At 55.6% G+C, this 19,397-nt stretch overlaps 1 protein-coding gene across 2 annotated transcripts; it reads left to right on the top strand.

Moving 5' to 3' along the window:
* Positions 1 to 2,649: 2,649 nt before the first annotated feature.
* On the top strand, positions 2,650 to 18,796 carry PDK2 (pyruvate dehydrogenase kinase 2). 2 transcript variants are annotated; one of them, XM_036879698.2, is made up of 11 exons: positions 2,650 to 2,941; positions 4,779 to 4,920; positions 12,201 to 12,272; positions 12,664 to 12,848; positions 13,391 to 13,480; positions 13,639 to 13,716; positions 15,838 to 15,914; positions 16,006 to 16,104; positions 16,290 to 16,397; positions 17,042 to 17,155; positions 17,728 to 18,796. In XM_036879698.2, exons 1-11 carry the CDS (start codon positions 2,824 to 2,826, stop codon positions 17,866 to 17,868), a joined length of 1,224 nt encoding a protein of 407 aa, XP_036735593.1. In that variant the 5' UTR covers positions 2,650 to 2,823; the 3' UTR covers positions 17,869 to 18,796. The 2 variants fall into 2 exon arrangements, with proteins under 2 accessions (XP_036735593.1, XP_036735592.1); XM_036879697.2 differs by having other exon boundaries at positions 15,835 to 15,914.
* Positions 18,797 to 19,397: the final 601 nt, after the last annotated feature.

Genomic DNA, 19,397 nt, shown 5'->3' with positions numbered 1-19,397 from the left:
GGGAAGAGGAGTAACCGTGGTGGTGGGCAGGGTCTGGAAGAGGCAGTAGGCAACTTTGTTGTAGAAACAAGTAGTCCTGGATAATGGTCGAGGGAGGCTGGGCACAAGGGTGGAGAGCCAAGAGCCCTTATCCAGTGGCTGAATTCAGATAAAAACATGCTTTTCTGCCTCAAATCCCACCTTCCCACACCTGGGCACCATGATAGGTGGATCAGAAGGTGAAACAGTGACCCATGGCTGGGAAGACTGAGAATGCAGAGGCCGGGTTCTGGAGCCCTAGTCTTGTGGCAGCCCCCCCAGGTCGGCTTCAGTACTGAACACACAGAGTCCAAGCACTGCATCAAGCCCTCCACTTCCTCCACTAAGGTTGCCCCCTCCATGCAGGCCTGGAGCAAAGCAGCATGCTGCCTTCCCCATGACTTCCTTGTTCTAAATTGTGACACAAGTCCTTCAGTTAATTGTCCCAAAGGCTGTGACCGTCAGCAAGATTTCACGGAAGGCTGGAGATTACTACCCAGAGAAGCCTAGAAGTAGAGTTTTTGATTCAGCTCTTCTGAGCCCACAGACCCAAGCCTTTCTAGAAGACCCTCCTGATGTCTGCCTGGATGTCTCCAGCCTGCCTCACTGTGGCAGCTGTCTGCCATCCACTCCTTCCACCGGAGCCCACCTGACAATCCTGGACCCCGGGCCCCCACCTCAGCACCCCGTCCTCACTGCCCACTCACTTTCTGTGCTGGGATTGCCCCTTCTTAGGTGGACTGACAGTGGAATGCCCAGTTCCTCTAGGAAAATCCCAGCCCCTACCCAGAACTCCTAAAAGTAGTAATGGGAGACCTCAGTTTGTTTTCCAGAATATGGGTCATTCACTTGGTCAGAAATAACACACATAAGTTGGCAAAGCCCAGCTCAGGTTGAGAGGAGCACAATTCAGCTCAGTCCTGTGCTTAACAGCCATTTCCTGCTTAAGAAAAAGGTGGGGTCCATACAACCCGCTAGCCAGCTTCACAAGTCCAGTCTGCCATGTGTGTGTGTGTGTGTGTGTGCGCGCCTCCTCTTTTCCTTCTTTGTGCCAAATGCCATCCCTGGTCCTGGAGATGGTGCAGTAAATATGACAGACACAGCCTTTCCCTTATGGAGCTAAAAGTCTAGTGGGGAAGAAAGATGAGTCAGCAGACAATTCCCACTCAGTGTTATAAGAACTAAATGGTGCTAAGATCAGGAGGTGTAAGGAGCCCTTGGAGGGAGCCCATAAAGCAGCCTGGGACAGGGACCTGAAGAATGGGCAGGTGAAAGTAAGAAGGAAGGATGATCCAGATAGAAGGGGTGGCATTTGCAATGGCTTAGGGATTGGAGACTGGTTCAAGACAGTAGGTATGTATGGCTGGGAATTGAGCAGGGAATATGGAGGGATGAGAATGGAGATTTAAGCCAAACCAGGTAGGTAGAGAACTGGACAGGCTACAGCAATTGGTGGAGAGCCATTGAAAGGTTGTGAGCAAGGGAAGTAACAAGTTCAGATTTGCAGTTGAGCAGGATCCCTGAGCCTCATTGTCCTCATCTATAAAATGGGGATAATAATAGCACAATAGAACTGTCTGGAGAATTAAATGAGATAATGTATGCAAACAGTGCCTGGCACGTAGGCAATTAATTCATTCAGCTGAGATTCTTTTCATTGTGAAGCCTTGTACATAGCTCAGTGTTAGCTAAAGTTACACTGTTAAAACTATTTAACCATTTAGTTATTCAGCCACCTCCCGAACTGAGAAATGACACGACCTAAGGTTAAAGACCATGTCTTAATCCTGTTTTTGTTCCTGTTTCCAGCACAAAGCCTAGCACGTATTAGGTACCTGTTGAGTGCGGGCCAAGGACAGAACAGTGAAAAAGTGAAAACATCCAAGGGGCAAGTCGGGGAACAGGACATACCACGTTCGACCACAAGAGGGCGCGCTGCGTTCCTACCAGAGAGCTGGGCTGCTGGGGATGGGTGGGCTCCGCGACCCAGCACAAACCACCTTCCAGGACCACTCTTTGAGGAAGCCCAGTGCGAAGGAGCGTGCTTTCTCGGGTCAAATTTGTTAAGTGATTAAAGTTTTCAGTGTTGAAAACTGCACTCACAGCACCGATGGTAGACACTGCCTCCATCCCCGCTGTTCTTTAGTTTGGGTTTGACTCCGGGTGTTTTTTAATGGTAAATCAAAATGACGCCTTTTCCTGATCCGCTTGCATCTTTGTGGAAGTGGGTGACTGCACATGACCCCGAAGTGTGCAAAACTTCACAGTCCGAGCCGCTGTCACCCGGGCTGGGAACCCATCAGATCTCTGAGAGCAGGTTAGGGATCAGGAAAGGTCAAACAGGAAAGGGTTTCGTTGAAAGCAACCCGGACAATTTCAGGGAAGGCAAGTGACGGAGACTGGGCAAGGAGCGGGGAAAGGAAGGGTCCGGGGAGGGAGGGGTTAACTCTGGCTACGCCCCGCGAGGCGGAAAGGGCGGAGTGAACGCACGCGATGCTGGACCGTGGCGCAGCCTCCAGAAAACAACAGGCCTTCGGGGCACAGATCGGGCTAAGGGGGCGGGCCCGGGAGAAGCCACGTGCAGGGGCGAGAGGCTATTGGCTCGCCAGAAGTTGTTTGTGAGCGGCCATTGGCAACGGCGGGGCGCCGCGGAGAGCCGGTTGGCCGGGGCCTGAAGGGCCGCCAGGGCCGGGTAGAGGGAGGAGGCAGCCGAACCGCGTCGCTGGGCCGGGCTGGGCCGAGCCGAGCGCCAGCGATACCTGTTCGGCAACCGGAGCCCGGGCCCGAGCTGCGGCCGCCGCCGCCATGCGCTGGATCCGCGCGCTGATGAAGAATGCATCCCTGGCAGGGGCGCCCAAGTACATCGAGCACTTCAGCAAGTTCTCCCCGTCCCCGCTGTCCATGAAGCAGTTTCTGGACTTCGGTATGGAGTGGGCGGGAGACGGCTGGCCACGGGGGCCCTCGGGGGCCGGGTTGGAGTGAATGAAGGGGCCTGACAACGGAGGATTAACGCGGAGGAGAAGAGAGGCCCTGAGTGACAGAGAAGGATTGCTTGGAGGGGTACGGGCAGGAGAGGGTTAACGGGGAGGCAGGGACCGACCCTGAAAGGGTTAAGGGTGCGCTGGCTGTACAGACACTCGACTGGACTGTGAATGAGGGCGAGGTGGGGTGGACTGGGAAGGAGGGGTCCAAGGTGTCTTCCTGAGCTTTGGGAGGGGCCTTACAGAGTAAGGGGCAGTGAGGCGTCATGTTAGGGCAGGAAGGGAGTAGGGTGTATCCAAGCCTAAAGAGTTAATGGGGGCTGTCTGGATGACCCAGAATGGGGAACAGAGAATAAGTGCCGGGGAGTGCTGGTGGGAGTACCAGACATAGTTGGGAGTTGCAGCCATCTGGAAGGAGACTTGGGCTGGTCTGGGCACCCAGGGGTCCGCTGGGAAAGGGGCTCTTTCAGAAGACGCCAGCAGGAGAGAGACTGACCAGTATACCTCCACCCCCGAAGGAGCTGGCCCCTAGCTGTCCCAGTGGGCAAGGACAGTTGAAGATCAAATCTCCAACTTGTCTGCCTGTCTCCAGCTAGGCAAGGGGCCCAGGACACCATGAGGCAGAGTAGGAGGCATGCACCCACTCTTGTCTTCCCTGGGTTCCTGGGCCAGGTCTCCCACCACAAACATTCTAAGCAGGGGCAAGGCTGTGCCAACATGGCAACTAAAACAGGCCTTGTGTGGGCCCTGTCTGCCCATAGGGTATTGCCATGGTGCCAGCCGGGATTAGCAGAGGGTGCCCAGGTTGCTCTTGAGGAGATGGTGCCTGGCTCAGGTTACAGCTGCATCACTGATGGGAGGGGGTGGGGAGGTGTCAGGAGGACACAGGGGCCACTGTTGCCAGGACTTGTCTGCCTATCTCCCTGCCCTGTTGGAGCTGTCCCATGTAGGAAAGCCTCCTGGGCCCTCCCTCAGCCACCAGCAGCTACCCACGCCAGACTGGACCGCGATCAAAGAAATGTCATAGCTGGTTGGGGCTCATAGTAGAGTTTGGCTCACCTGTGGTGCAGTGGGGAAAACTGAGCCCCTCAGAAGGATGGTGACATGGTGTGGGTGACAGAGCTGGAAGCAGAACCTGGTCTAGAACCTAGGTCTCCTGACTCCAGATCAGGGCTTTATTCAATCCTTTACCCCCTCGTCATCTTGCAGTCAGACCAAGGACCAAGGCATTTGGGTTCCCATCCTTGGGCCATTTGCTTCACTGGTGGTTACTAAGGTAGGGGCAGCTCTGCAGTGGTCAGGAAGACCAGCCCGGACAACCTGGATGGACCATCCAGTCTGGATGGACTGGGGCCAGAGATGATGTGGGGACCCTGCAGCCTCAGTGGCCCAGATATAGCTCCCCTCAGCCAGGGCCCAGCCCAATGGACTTCCCAGGCTCCTCTGCCCACCTGGATCAACCCACCAAAGTAAGTGTCTTCTGAGAGGCAAAGAAAGAGGGGAAATGAGGTAACTTAGGCCAGAGGCAGCTGCAAGTAGGCCTGGGAGTGGCCCTGTCCCCTGTGGTTGGAGACAAGCAGGGTTCAGCTGGAGATGTAACCTTCCCACTGGTTGTGTGGGGTGGAGTGGAGGTCAGAGTCCTGCAGGGGATTAGGAGAGGTGCCTTGTTCCCCATCCATGGTCGCTCCTCTGCATCCTCAGGGAAGGAAGGATTTAGTCGACCTGACTCTGGTTCTGAGGTTTGCAGCTCTGTGGGCTCACCTTTCTCTCTCCCACCAGGGTCCAGCAATGCCTGTGAGAAAACCTCCTTCACCTTCCTCAGGCAGGAGCTGCCTGTGCGCCTGGCTAATATCATGAAGGAGATTAACCTGCTTCCCGACCGAGTGCTGAGCACCCCCTCGGTGCAGCTGGTGCAGAGCTGGTGAGACCCCAGCTAGTGTCCACACCTCCCACTTCATTTCCAGGTGCCCCTGGGCTCAGAGATGGAGTCCCCATACTCCCAGCAGCTGTGAGGGAGGCAGGGACAGGGGAGAAGCGCAGGGACTTGGAGAGGCCAGGGAGTTGCCCAAGGTCTAGTGCACTGCTAGGCCAGAGCAGGGACTTAGATCAGGCTCCTAGCCTCCATGTCTGTGGGACAGCCCCATGCTTACCGCCCTCCTTTCTCTGGAAACCCAGGATTCACCTAGGAAATTGTTTTCACAGCCAAAACCCCAAATCAGGCTACTGTCAGCCTTTGCTACCAGCCCTGGTCCTGAAAACCCCGTACCTGTTAGAAAATATTACCTGGGAAACTTTGTGGGAAACAAAACAGGAAAAAGCAAATCTTCAAATTACATAATCCAACCATAAGTCAGACTGTTTTAGATGTTGGAAAACACCCAGATAGATGCAGGGATGGCACAGTATGTACCCCAAAGAGCTTCAGGGGGCAAAGACCAAACATTGATTGCACAGAGCAGCAGTAGCACTAAGTCCTCAGTAAAGTTCACTCAAGAACTCTGCCAGGGTTAAGTAACTGGATGACGTTATGGCCAGTCACACAGAGAATAAACAAAAGTTGTTCTGTCATTGGGCATGTAAATGACTAATTATGGTTGGTCTTAAGTGGCACCAGGCAGAAATCTTTCGCTAGCTCTTCTGGCTATGGTATGCATGGCCGTGGTTCCCTGTTGGGTTCGGGAGAGGCATCTGCACCTGCTTGGAGCCCAGAGCCGTGCTAAATGTGGGCAAATGACAGCAGCCACTGCCCTTGGGGGACCCATCATCCCCTGAGCGCATAAAAAGCTAACTAAGTGCCTAGATAGTAGGGGGAGCAGTGGTCTGCTGACGAATTCGTTTTACTTAAATTAAGAATCAAAAGAATTATGTAAAGGCAACACTGACTGGGTTATTTCCCCTCATTGCAGAAGTATAATGTGTTCACTTTGAACATTTGGAAAACACCGCTAAGTAAATAGAAGAGAATGCCAACCACTACCCTCCACCCCCTAACCAAACACTGTAAGTGTTTGTAAGCTTTTATGGGTGTCCTTTCTCTATGCGTGGGTATGCGTAGGCATGACTTATTCTACTAAATGAGATATGATAAGGAAAATGTCTTGCTCACAAGGCCAGGCACATAGGTACCCAGCGATTGTTAATTGAATCAGAGGGTGGGGGGAAGTTGAAACAGATGCATAGAGGAGGTGATGCATCACTGGGCCTGACAGGGTGCCTAGGTGAGCTTAGACCAAGAAAGAAGGGAAGGGCATTTCAGGCCACAGGAACTGTGTGTGCCAAGGTGCTGAGGCAGGAAAGGCCCGTCTAGGGCCACCAGGAACTTACTCTGTGGATATAGTGCTGTGAGTGCGAGCCGTGACGGCAGGCTGAGGGGATGGAGGCAGAGGCTGATTTTCTATAGCCCAGCCAGGTCACCCCTCGCTGGGCCCTGTTCCTCAGAAGTGCAGGACCTCTGAGCCACCAGCATGTCCCACCATGGGGCGGTGTGGAAGTCATGGGTCAGAGACAGAAGGCGCCATCTGTCCGCACCCCTCCTCCAGCTCTGTCCAGCTGGCTGACCTGGCTGCCTCTCCAGCTGGTCCCTGACTAGCTGGACAGGGCTTCTCAGGCCCCTCCCTGGACATTTTTCCTAGGAGAGCTGAGGGATGCAGGAACTAGGGAGCCGCCAAAATGCCCAGGACACCCCAGGCTCCTACCGTGTCCCTTCCTGAAAATCCATTACACATGTGGGGGCTTGGCCTGACTTATTTGTCCCTCAAAGCTTGGCGCTAATGTCAAACAACAGCAGGAGGGAGTGAAGCTAGACAAGAAAGAACACTTCCCAGTGGATGATTCAGCTTAGAGGAGAGCAGGCCAAGGGATTGCTGGAACATTCTGACACACTGAAGAGACAGCCTGCCGAGATAGTTTCCAGGGAATGGACTTTGGCTATAGCAAGAGAGACTGAGGTCTGAAGGCAGTGAGGACTTGCTGGCCGGGACAAGGTGGCTGCCTGTGAGGGAGTACAGGCCTCCTGCAGGAGAACCCTCCAGCTTGGATGGTAGAGGTGTTCGTGGTGGGCAGGGTTTTCATGAGAGGAGGGGACAATGCACTCAGGAGGCTGGCGGGAAGATACTCCCCTCAGAGTCTCATGAGTAAAGAGCAAAACCTCCCCTTCTGAAAAATGGAAACGTCCTGTACAAATGCTATTAGTAGTAGTAGTGGTGATAGTTAATACGTGGTAACAGTTAATGGAGTTTCTGCTCAGCTGGGGAGAGGTTCTAGGCAGGAGTCACTGTGGGCGAATTGAGAATTCCTGGTTCTACATATGCCTGATAAATTATTTAAACTGGACAAACTGGTCTAGTGGGACCCTGTTTTGGTGTGGCATCGGCATGCTTCACCTTGAGGCCCAGCTTCGCTGCTTGGTAGACACTTAATCCTTAGCAAACCCTCTGCCTCTCTGAGTGTCAGCTTTTCATCTGTAAAATGGGGATCTGTTCTGTTTCTAAGGATCAGACACCGCTGCTAGATGTGCAAGTATGCAGAACTCCATAGACACAGCATGTCTCCAGCTCCTGGGTGGCATCATCTCCAGAGATGAGTGATTGTGACGGAGACTGATTGTCTTAATGTAGTACTGATGAGTACGAGGATGTCAAATGCAAGCCTACTTGGAGTGCCTGCTGGGCATCACCAACTGATTCATTCATTTAACCCTCAGTTTAGAGATGGGGATACTGAGATTCGGAGATGGTAAACAGCTTGTCCAGATCACTCGGCAGAATGTGGGAGAGCCGGGATTCCAACCAGCCTGTGCCATCTGGGGGCTGTGTTCTTGAAGGGAAGAAAGAGTGCTGTGTTCTGGGCAGTTCTGGGGTCAGAGATTTCTAAGCTCACAGTGCAAGCCAGTGGGAAGGTAGGATTTATCTTACAGCAGTGTGTTTGATGCCAGAGTCGCTGGAGCACAGCGGCAACCTCACCTCCTCTCGGGAGGGCAGGATAGCAGGGAGGGTGTGGTCGGTGGGGACGTGCTTCCAGAAAGCAGAGGGTTAAGTGAGAGTTGCAGAGTAGAATCAAATGGCAGTGAGTCATCCTGTCACTAACAGAGTCCTGCCACAGTTGCAGGGAGGGGGTTGGAAGGCAATGTGGCCGGCACCTTCTCATGAACCTCCCTTGCCTGTCAGTGAGGTTTTTGTGACCCCTGGGCCCCAAATCCAGCCTGTGGGGGACCCCCACCCTGAAGGAACCAGGCCTTGCCCTTGAGAAGAAGAACCAGCCCCATGACAGTGGCTCCAGTCATCCAGGGTCTGCACCACACTGGACACAGGGCAGGGGCTGAAGCCAGATCCTCTCGTGGAATCCCTCAGCCACTCCCTGCATAATCGAGTGATCGGAGAGCTTGACAGCCTGCATCGTCTCGATTCTGCACCATAGTCCCTTGAAGTGCTTTCTGCTGTGAAGCCCGTTTTATAGAAAGGGACTGAGCAGCTCAGCTGGGGGGGCCTCCTGAGGGCACAGCCAGTACCAGGGCCCAGGTCTGCCAGCGCAGGGCCACAGCCTCCACCCCTCCACAGAGCAGCTTCCTGATGCAGGGCCTGTCTGTCACCTCTCCCCTCCCCACACAGCCGTCGCCATCACTGTGTTCACACTCCTTCTCCCCAGCAGCTGTGGACACGAGCGCCCAATGCACAGCCACCCACAGGTGCACAGAAGTACACACATACCCCCACTTGCGCAGCGCCCCCTCCTCCTTCCTCACAGCCTGCACCTCCTGCCCCACCACAGGCATACTCCTTCCACCATCCCCAGACACACCCACACCCCGTCCACCTCTCCACACATTTCCACCCCTCCTGCCTCCCAAATCCAGGCTTCTGGACCGGCAAAAACGCCCCAGAAGACCGGTTTGGGACTTCCACATTACCATGGGCCTGTAGGATAGGGCTCTAGATCTCACCCCGGGGCTCTGGGACTCTGCAGTGGCCTTGTTTACTGCTGAGAGCAGCAGGCCCAGGTCTCCTCGAGGGCCATTATGTTAGGCCCCACTACCTGCTCACCCACTCTGCATGGCCAAGGGCAAGTGTACCTGTAAGGGAGGAGTCTGTCATTGCACCACTGCCTTCAGGCCTCCCTGTCCAAGCCCAGTTCTTTCTCTGGGCCTCGGAGGGGCAGGCAGTCCAGGAGCCAGCATTGCTCCCTCCCCAGTCTCTCCCTTCTGGACCACAATCTGGCCCAAGGTGTGCAAGGTGTCTCAGGGCTTCAGGCCAGGGCCAGGGACCTCTGGGAAAACCCTTCCCCTCTTCTCCTTTCCCTTCTGAGAGTATACCCAGGACCACTCCAGAGGGATGGCCCTGTGAGCGATTCTAACTGTGCTTCCCAGCCCAGGAGAGGCCTGAGACTGGCAGCTCTCTGCTGCCTATTGTCAGTCCTGGTGCCCTTTGCTCTACTTAACTGGTCATGTGACTCAGGCCCATTTCCGTTCTCCAGGGCTCCTTAGGCAGCTGTGGAAGGCGGTGCCAGCAGCTAGAAGCTGCTCCCTACCCCGGGCCCTGGGACTCTGACCCTATCTCCCACCTCCTGGCCAAGCCAGTCAGGGCCTCCCAGCTCCAACCTCCTCCCTCCCTGCTTGCCACACCCCTCCTTGGGAAGGGGTCCCAAGGTCCCGCTCTCCAGATGCGCCCCTTCCCTCCAACTCTGCACCTACCCCAAGCACTGCATCCCTTCAGGTTTCTCCCCCAACCCCCCTCGGACCCTCCAGGAATCACACGATCCTGACGCTTTCTCCTGGGTAACTGTTAGGGAACATGGGATATGGGGACACACTGACGTGCAAGGGAATCCCAGCTCTGCACATTAACTTCCTCATCTGTACAATGGGTCTCGCAGTAGCACCCACCTCAGGGTGATCATGTAGCTTAAAGTGGGGGGCAGGCAAGCACAGCAGAGCCCTGGCATGTGGCTGGTGCCCCGCAAATGCTGACGACCGTCACCATTGACAACAGCAGCATCACTGTTGGGACCAGTGTGGGTGGTGAGCAGTCGCTGCGGGGCTTAGACTTGGAGCCAGGGGTGGGGGTGGGGGGGACCTGGGGTTTGAATCCAAGCCCAGCTGCTTCCTGTGTGGTCAGAGACATGTCACCTGCCCTCTCTGAGCTGGTTTCCTTGCCTGCAAAAAGGGGAAATACTGAGTCAGGTGTGCTGGGAGATGAGAGACCTTGTGTAGACTCTGAGCACAGGCAGGCACTCACTGTCCCTAAGCATCAGCTGTTACAATTCTCTAAGCCGACTGAGGTTAGGCCTTAGGAGTGCTGCTCTACCACTCTGATTGTCTGCTGAGGCTGCAGGGATGGGGAGGACCGGCTGCAGGGAAGCTGATCTGCTGTCTGGGCCCCCTCACCTCAGTTATTATGCTGCCTCCTGTGCCGGGCCCCCAGTGGGGAGGGCAGGCAGAGTGCCACAGCTGGGACAGTTCCATCCTTGCTGTCCAGAGCATGACGATTAAAACATGGTGATATTCAAGCCTGTGCCCAATACAGCCAGTAGGATGGACAGTGTTGGGGGCCTCCTGGAGGCTCAGAGGATGTACTTAGCTGATGACGTTTTTGACCACCATTTGTAACAAGAGCAAACATTTAGAGAGTGCTCACTAGGTACTAGGCACTGTGCTGATTATCACATTTAATCCTCACCAAAAGGCAGTGATAGCGGTAGGTACAAACCCTCCATTTTCCTGTTGAGGAAACTCAGGCTCAGAGAGGTTCCAAAACGTACCCAGGGCCACACAGCTCGAAGTAGAAAAGCCAGCAGTGGAACTTAGCAGAGCCAGCTCCACAGCCAACTCGCTCACCATCCTCTCCTCTGCCTTAAGCAAGAGAGGGATGAGGAGCAGTTGGTAGGTGAACGGGAAAGCGCTTTCTGGACAGGGGGACCTTGAGCAACATGGAGGTGGGCATATTGAGCAGCCCCAGGACTGTACAGTGGCAGGAATGCTGGAGACTTGAGAATTCGTTAAACCATTTACCAGTTGTGAGACTGCTTTATGCCAGTGAGGAGCCGTGAAATGGAGCTAATTCCTGCCCATCCCATTTTACCTGTCAAGGTCAAAGTACGGTGTACATGGGCATGTGCCTACCATGGTGGGGCCTTTTCTAGAGAGACTATTAGACCCAAGGCCCTTCCCGCCCTGGGCTCTTGGCAGCCCCTCCTCCCTGCTGACCGGAAGTGTTTCTGCCAGAGAAAAGCTCAGCTCTCTGGCCTTTCCCAGGAGAACAGGCTGCAGGCTGGGCATATAGCAGGGGAACAGTGGTGGTCCTGGCTCATGGGAGCAGGGGACAACGGTTCCAGGTTGGTACCATCTGCTGCCACTGATGGGCCTGACTCCCTCACAGAAGATGGCCCCTCTGCTGCCCCGAGTTCACGGCTTCCCAATGGTCCCCGTAGTTACCCAGCAATTTTCTAGGTCCTGGGGATGCCGGCTTCCTAACTAGGCCTGCAGATGGGGGACAATGGGGCTACCCACTCCTGCTGTGCCTTTCAGAGTAGAGTGAGCTCTTCAGGGGTCTCCATGGGCTTCAGCCCCACCAAGGGTCAGAGCTGAGCATGTCCACTGACTGCTGGGTCCTCCCCACCTGCCGTTTAAAATCCAGTTCCCTGGGCAGATTACCCAGATCCTGGTGCCTGGCCCAGACCCACCCAACCCAGAGTTCAAAGTGTGAGGCTGTCCTCACAGGTTCACAGCCCTGCTCTGTAGGAGGACCTGGGCCAGCCACTCTGTCAGCTGTGCCCTATAGGATGCAACAGCCACCTGTGGGGTAGATGTTAGGATCAGTTTCCATGAAGGGGCTCAGAGAGACTGCATGACTAGCCTCAGTTTCTCTCACTGTGGGCCTGTGGTAAGTCTCCCCAGTCTGGGCCTCAGTTTCCTGATCTGTGAGACCCCATGGATGAGATGATCTTGAAGCTCCTTCAGAGACTACTATTCTTGGATCCCAAAGCAAAGGAGCTGTAAGGGGGACCAGCAACTTAGAGGTTTTCTGGCACAGTTCACTGTGTTGTCACACGGAGACTTGCCTGCAGATGGATTGAGAAAAAGATGATGCAGCTTGCCAACCGGTGCAGCTCGGGGGGTGCAGAACGAGAGTGAGGTCAGCCAGGCCAGGTGGGGAGGGCAGCTGGCCTGGCCCGGAGCTGAGGCAGTGTCCCCGCTGCTCCTGCGCACAGGTACGTCCAGAGTCTCCTGGACATCATGGAGTTCCTGGACAAGGACCCTGAGGACCACCGAACCTTGAGCCAGTGAGTGCGGGCCCCACTTGGCGGCAGGAGGGCAGGTGCAGGAGAGGGGCATCTGGGGCCACAGCTCCAGGGGTAGATACGCCAGCGGGGTGAGCAAGATTATCCCTGCCCTCTGGGATATCCAGCCTGAGGGGGGAGACAGGCCCAGGCCTTGGCAAGCCCTGAGTCTGATGGCGAGATCCGAGCCCCATCCCTGGGGCACCCAGGCTGTCAGGCGGGCAGTGGGAGATTCAGGGTGAGCTGGGGAGGAGCGGGGAGAACGCCACGCATCAATCAGACTGGGAAGGTGGAGTGAGGGAAGACGTGGAGAGGAGGTCAGAAGAAGGGGAGAATTGGAGGGCGTCCTGGGGGCGGGGACTGGGTGGGGGCCAACCCCTGCCCTGCCCTGCAGGTTCACCGATGCCCTGATCACCATCCGGAACCGCCACAACGACGTGGTGCCCACCATGGCGCAGGGCGTGCTGGAGTACAAGGACACCTACGGCGACGACCCCGTCTCCAACCAGAACATCCAGTACTTCCTGGACCGCTTCTACCTCAGCCGCATCTCCATCCGCATGCTCATCAACCAGCACAGTGAGCAGGGCTGCGGTGGGGGCTCGGGGCCTGAGCCAGCGTTCCCGGCCGCCAGGTGGAAGGAGAAAGCAGCAGCATTGAGACTCATTGTTTTAAATGTGCACAGAATGCAAAATTATGTCACTTCTTTTAAGTGTGGTATTCATCAAAACTCACGTTACATTCAGGGACGGTTTGCTGTTTCGAGTTCCAAGGAGAATTCACTGTGATTGTCAAGAAATCATTGCCAATCAAAAGTTAAATGAGTTCATCATGCCCAAATAATTTCAAATGCAAGATGGTAAAAATTATTTGTAAATGGTACAGCAAACAGAAGAATACGTGTAACGCGGGCTGTGTGTGGGCCGAGACCCCTGAGAAGAATGCTCGGGCCTGCAAGGGTCCAGGGTGGCCTGACCCAGGGAGGGAGGGGTCAGGGCAAGAGTGGGGCAGCGTGCCCTTCAGAGTGGGTGCTAGATGGAGGTGGGGGTGGAGAGCCCTGTGGGAAGAGAGAGCCGGCAAGCTCTGCGGCTCTGCCAGCAGCACCTCCTTCCTGCCTGCAGCCCTGATATTTGATGGCAGCACCAATCCAGCCCACCCCAAACACATCGGCAGCATCGATCCCAACTGCAGCGTCTCCGAGGTGGTGAAAGGTAGGCAGCCCCCACTGTGCCTCCTGTGAACCCCGCAAGCTTACCTGCCAGAGGGTGACCCACTGCCCCGTGTGTTGGTGATGCCTCGTGTCTGTGCCAGGAGGACTGCCTGCTGGGTGGACCGCCCCATTCCCTGAATGGCCCCTCTCTCCTGCCAGATGCCTACGACATGGCCAAGCTCCTGTGTGACAAGTATTACATGGCCTCACCCGACCTGGAGATCCAGGAGATCAATGGTGAGCAGTGTGTGTGTCTGAGGGCTGGGGACATGGAAGAGGAAGGTGGGAACGGGAGCCACAAAATCACCTGTTAGCTAGAAGGGGGAGAAGCAGAGCTGTTACTGGATGATGATGATGAATTTATGTGACAAGTATTTATTAAGCAGTAAACCCAACAGGCAAGGACCTTGTTCTCACAGAGCTTGCATTCTTGGTGCTGGGAGGCTGGGGAACGGGCCCTTTAACCAGTGAACAAATAATAAACAAGAAAACTTCAGATCATGAAAAGTGACAGGAAGGAAAGAAAATGGGGCGATGTGATGGTGAGGGGGGGACAGTGTGCGGGCTGTCAGTCTGGCTGCCCTCCCAGGACCCAAGTCACAGTGGCTCAGTCGAGAGGGAGGCCTCCCTCTCCAGCCTCTGGGTCAGAAGGGTCGCAGCTGCTACCCATCTCCTGTGCCAGGTCTAGCCTGGACGAGGGGGGAGAGGACATGGCCGGTAGGGCCCAGCAGTCGAACACATTGCTTCCCTAAGTTACCTGGCTTCCCCCGAGCTCCCAGGGAGGCTGGAGATTTAAATTTGGTTCCTCACCGGGCAGCCATGTGCCAAATAAAACTTTGCGGTAGGGATATCTGTGCTCAAAGGAGGGGGAAGAATGGATACCATCCTCTGCGGGCCTCCTTTGGGTGGAGTAGGCCAGGACCAGAGGATTGGCACAGTGGGGCTGGGAGACTGAAGGGGTGATGAGCTGGAGAGAGAAGCTGGGGTATGTGGGGCCCATGGCCCATGGGCAAGACCCGGGATTCTGGTGCAGCAGGCAGTCACTGGAGGGTCTGAAGCACAGTGATGACAGGATGACTTACAGTCTAAAGGTGTTTAGAGGTTGGAGGAGACAGGAGAGGACACAGGAAGGCCAGTCAGGAGGTCAGTGCAGGATCTAGGCAGGGGGAGGGGATGGCAGCAGAGATGAAGAGAACGGGTGGGTTTGATATATACCTTGGAGGTAGAGGTGTCAGGCCTTGGTGCTGGCGGGGTGGGGGCAGGTACAGGGGAGAGGAGGATCAGGGGCCTGGAAGTCACCTCTACCCTACTCCGCACCCACCTGCTCCTTAGCCACCCCACTCTGTGCCAGAAACGTAAGGTGTTTCATGCCTTTGTACCCAGAAGTCACACTGCCCACATCCTCATCCTCCCTTAAGGTCCAGTTCAAGTCCAGCTCCTCCAAAAAGTCTTCCCAGACCTCCCGGAGGAGACAGGCACTTTCCTGCTTAAGCTGTCCCTTTGTAGCACTGTTGGTTATGTGGGGCCAGAGACAGGCCACTTTACTTCAGTATCCAGAGGGTCAAGCCCAGGGCCTGGCACACAGCTCTCGATACACCTAATGTGAAAGTCGTGTGTTTCAGTCTAGGTGTGAATTTCCGAGAGGGTATGGCTGAATTTTAGTCATCTATTTGTCTCCGCTGCCGAGCACAGGGCCTAAGATTCCTTCATTCATTGATCCAGTGCACATTTATTGAGCTCCTGCTACATGCAAAGTTCTGTTCCAGGCACCAAGGAAAGACACTCAGTCCCAAACATCAAGAAACTCTCTGAGCTAGAGTGATTTTGGGGAAGCAGAGTGCTGCTGTCAGCATCATCTGGGCAGCACCCCTTCTTTCTCCCCACACTGGGTGAGAAAGTTCTCTGGGGCATTCTGGTATCCAGGTGAAGCTAGTAGGTCGGATATAGGATGGATAGATACTATTTGAATGGGTAAGTAGTGGATAAACGGCAGATGAATGGAAGGGTGAATCTGTACTCCATAAATAAATGGTAGGTATTTGAACAGATGCATAGATTGAAGGGCAGTTGGATGGTTGAATGGACACTAGATGGGTAGATAGAGGACTTCCTGGATGTTGGTGGATATGATTAATGGATGGATGGATGGGTGGATGGACATCGTATAATGGATGGATGCTGTATGGATAGACAGAGGGTTGAATTGACTCTGAATGAATGGATAGATGAATGAACAAATGGTAGATGAATAAGCAAGCAGATGGATGGATGATAGGCAGGTGCTAGATGCTGGGTGAATGAATGCTGGATGGTGACCTCTTGACAATTTCCTGTCTTTGGTCTTGACTTCCCCAGCAGCATCCAACTCCAAACAGCCAATTCACATGGTCTATGTCCCCTCCCACCTCTACCACATGCTGTTTGAACTCTTCAAGGTGAGGAGGCTCTCGGATTGTCCTTTGCAGGGAGATGGGAGTAGTTGAGGCTAGGCTCCTCTCACTCGCTCTTACCTTTTTCCTTCCACAGAATGCCATGCGAGCAACTGTGGAAAGCCATGAATCCAGCCTCATTCTCCCACCTATCAAGGTCATGGTGGCCTTGGGTGAAGAAGATCTGTCTATCAAAGTATGTAACCTTTGACTTTGGGGGCCAGAGAGCAGTAGGATGCTCTGGCCACCATGCCTGCCAGGAGATGGGCTTCAGGAAGACCTTGGGGACAGGGAAGGCCATGAAAGGTCAGGGGTGTTAAGAGGTGGGACATGTGGAAAACTGAGGTCTGGCAAGGCCCTGATGTGTCCCCTCTCCCCCAGATGAGTGACCGAGGTGGGGGTGTCCCTTTGAGGAAGATTGAGCGACTCTTCAGCTACATGTACTCCACAGCACCCACCCCCCAGCCCGGCACTGGGGGGACCCCGTTGGTGAGATGGCTTCACCCCAATTCCCCTCCTGCCTCCTAAAGGATGCCTGTCTTTTCTCCTTCCCATCGAATTGTCATGCCTCCCCACCACTGGCCTCTTAGCTCCCATGGTCTCTCCATTCTTGTGTGGCTGTGTGTGATGTCAGTCCCCTCTCCTGACCGGACCTCCCTGTTCAGCCTAGTCTCTGAGCTTGCACATACCTGCCCATCTGGTGTCTGCCTGTCACCTTTTCTCAACTCCCCCCTCCCTTCTATCTCCCCACACTTTCCTACCTCTCTCTTGGTGGTGTTCAACTCACCAACATCTGTCCATTCCCAGTGGAGTAAGCAGGACTGGTATTGGGAAATTGGGACTCAGAGAAGCCCTGTGACCTGCCCAGACCCCCTGACTACCAGGGCCCAGCTCCTCTCCCTGCCATGCTTACGGCCCCCACCCTGGCCCCCAACGCCGCCTCAGCCTTCCTCGCTCCACAAGACTGACTTCCCACTTGCCTCAGAGCCTGTCCTTTCTCATGTCCCTCCTTACCGCAGCAGGTCACCCACAGAACCCCAGCTCAGCCCTCCTGCCTCAGCCCATTGGTCCCAGGAGCTCTGGGGAGGCTGGCACCAGCTTCCTCATCGCTCCCCACTCTCGCCCCCTTGTAGGCTGGCTTTGGGTACGGGCTCCCCATTTCCCGCCTCTATGCCAAGTACTTCCAGGGGGACCTGCAGCTCTTCTCCATGGAGGGCTTTGGGACTGATGCTGTCATCTATCTCAAGGTGAGGCCCCTGCCTGCAGCGCCCAGCTCGGGGGGTGCAGACAGGTCAGGCAGGATTGGGCTGCTGTTAAGTTTCTCTTTCCCATCCTTCCAATCCTTCCTGATTCCAGACTGAGAATCAGAGCAACGCTACAGTTCCCCAGCCCCCAGGCACTCCCTACTTGGCAAGCAACTCCATGGTCTATGACTAAGTCCCTGTTCTGGGGACCCTTGACTTGTTAGATCTAGAAGGAAGGCGGGACCACTGAGAGCTTAGCATTCAGCTCAAGGGGAAACTGAGGCCCAGAGTTAGTGACCTTGTTGAAGGTCACACAGCCCGGCCTCTGCCACTTCCTTCTTGACCCTCTGAGTGAGCAGGAGCAAGACAGTAGGGACGGATCCTTTCAGAGGTCTCTCCAGGCTGGGGCAGTTGTCTCAGCCAGTGTCTGAAACCTCACTGGGCTGCCTCAGACATAGAGTGGGACACATGGGCCACAATCTGTGGCCACTATACTCCACCTTGCGGGTGGGCGTTCTCCTGAGGAGTGGGCAAGGTACAGGGGGGCAGAAGAGGCTGACCCTGCTGCTCTCCAGGCCCTGTCCACGGACTCAGTGGAGCGCCTGCCCGTCTACAACAAGTCAGCCTGGCGTCACTACCAGACCATCCAGGAGGCCGGCGACTGGTGTGTGCCCAGCACAGAGCCCAAGAACACGTCCACATACCGTGTCAGCTAGGGGCCACCGCCCTCAGCTGCACCTGAGGGGATGGGCCGCTGTCTCTGGGCCTGGCCACCACGGTGACCCTCCCTATCCCCCCAGGCTCTCCCTGATGACCAGCTGTGTCTCTGTGGAAATCACTGTGGTGACCAGGCTGTAGTGGCCCCTAAAGTGCCAACCTCTGTCTCCATGGAGACCCCTAGGCAGTCTCCATGGTGCCCAAGCTCTGTGGGTGATGCCTGAGGACTGGGGGCTGTTTCCATCCTGATGGGGTGCCCCAGAGATACATTTCCATGGCAGTCTTCCTCTCTGAGACCAGAACTGCCACTTTTCTGCCAGGGCTCCAGGCCCCCTTCACTGCCCTCTGCAGCCCTGGCCTCCCAGTGGACGCCCCTGCTTGCCTTATTCCCCTGGCCCATACAGGCACCTGGCCCTGCTCTGGTGTCAGTTAGCAAAGGGCCCGGCACCCTCCAGATCTGGGGTAGTCGGCTGGGGAAGGGGTTGCACTGTTGGATGCCTGGTCTGGGCCCTGGTCTTGGGCCCTCTGAGCTGGGAGGTCGTGGCTGGGAGAAGGGGGGCTTCCCTGAAATGCCAGAAACCTGGGAGGACCCAGAGGTCCACCACCTAGCCAAGCTGCTGGAAGCCCCCCAGGTGGCCCCAGCAACGTTTCTGCCGCCTCCCCAGCCCTTCCCAGCATGTCCTCACATGCACTCGCCCACCTGCCCACCATACACCCCCCCACGGTTCCACGTGAGCTCCAGACCCCAGCTGCCGTTGTGCCCAGACATGTGCGTGCTGGGGCTGGCTTTCTCCCTGGAATGCTCTATGTACATAGCTAGTTTTATAGCCTGAATCCCCCTTAGCACACAGGGGGTTAAAGCTGTGTGTTCTTCGCTGTGGCTGTGATGGCAACAGTGACATCCACAGTAAAGAGGAGATCCGCTGAGACTGTGGCCTGGTTGCTTTCCTGCGGGAAGGGAGACCCATACCCACGCACTCAGACTGCAGCCCCGGTGACCAACATAAGACACACCCGGGACACCCAGCCCCTTTCAGGGCATGACACAGTGTATACTATGAGCCCAGCACCAGGCCAAGCCATAGAACACTTGAGCGCATGGCGCCCGGTGACAGACAGGGCACCCTCCCCCCACGAGGAGACTGCACAGCCTCCTGACCCAGCCCAACCCCAACCTGGGGCAGAGAGAAAGGTCACTGGCACATAGTAAGTGTTTATTGAAATAGATTGAGTACTGCCTCCCCCCTTCACATGCAGGTAGGCACCCATGTAGCTCCTGATAGTTTCAAAGACCTGGGTGCCTTACAGTCTCCCCACCAGGCCCAGAAGTGCCAGTACCCCTGCCTCTCAGTTTCCCTCTGAAGCCCTCTCCTAGCACAGGTGGCACAGAAGAGTAAAGGGCTGAGTCTGAGGGAGAGGGCCCTGGCCGTACCAGGGGTAGCCCTCAAGCCATGGCCCCAGGCAGGAATGAGGAGAATTGGCATGCACTGGGGCCTGTCCACAGCTCTAGGCAGATGGGAGTTGGAGG

This window comes from Manis pentadactyla, chromosome 4 (genome assembly GCF_030020395.1).
Source record: "Manis pentadactyla isolate mManPen7 chromosome 4, mManPen7.hap1, whole genome shotgun sequence".
Taxonomy (NCBI): domain Eukaryota; kingdom Metazoa; phylum Chordata; class Mammalia; order Pholidota; family Manidae; genus Manis; species Manis pentadactyla.
The sequence above is the reverse complement of the archived record's forward strand: the minus strand, read 5'-3'. Positions and strand labels throughout refer to the sequence as shown.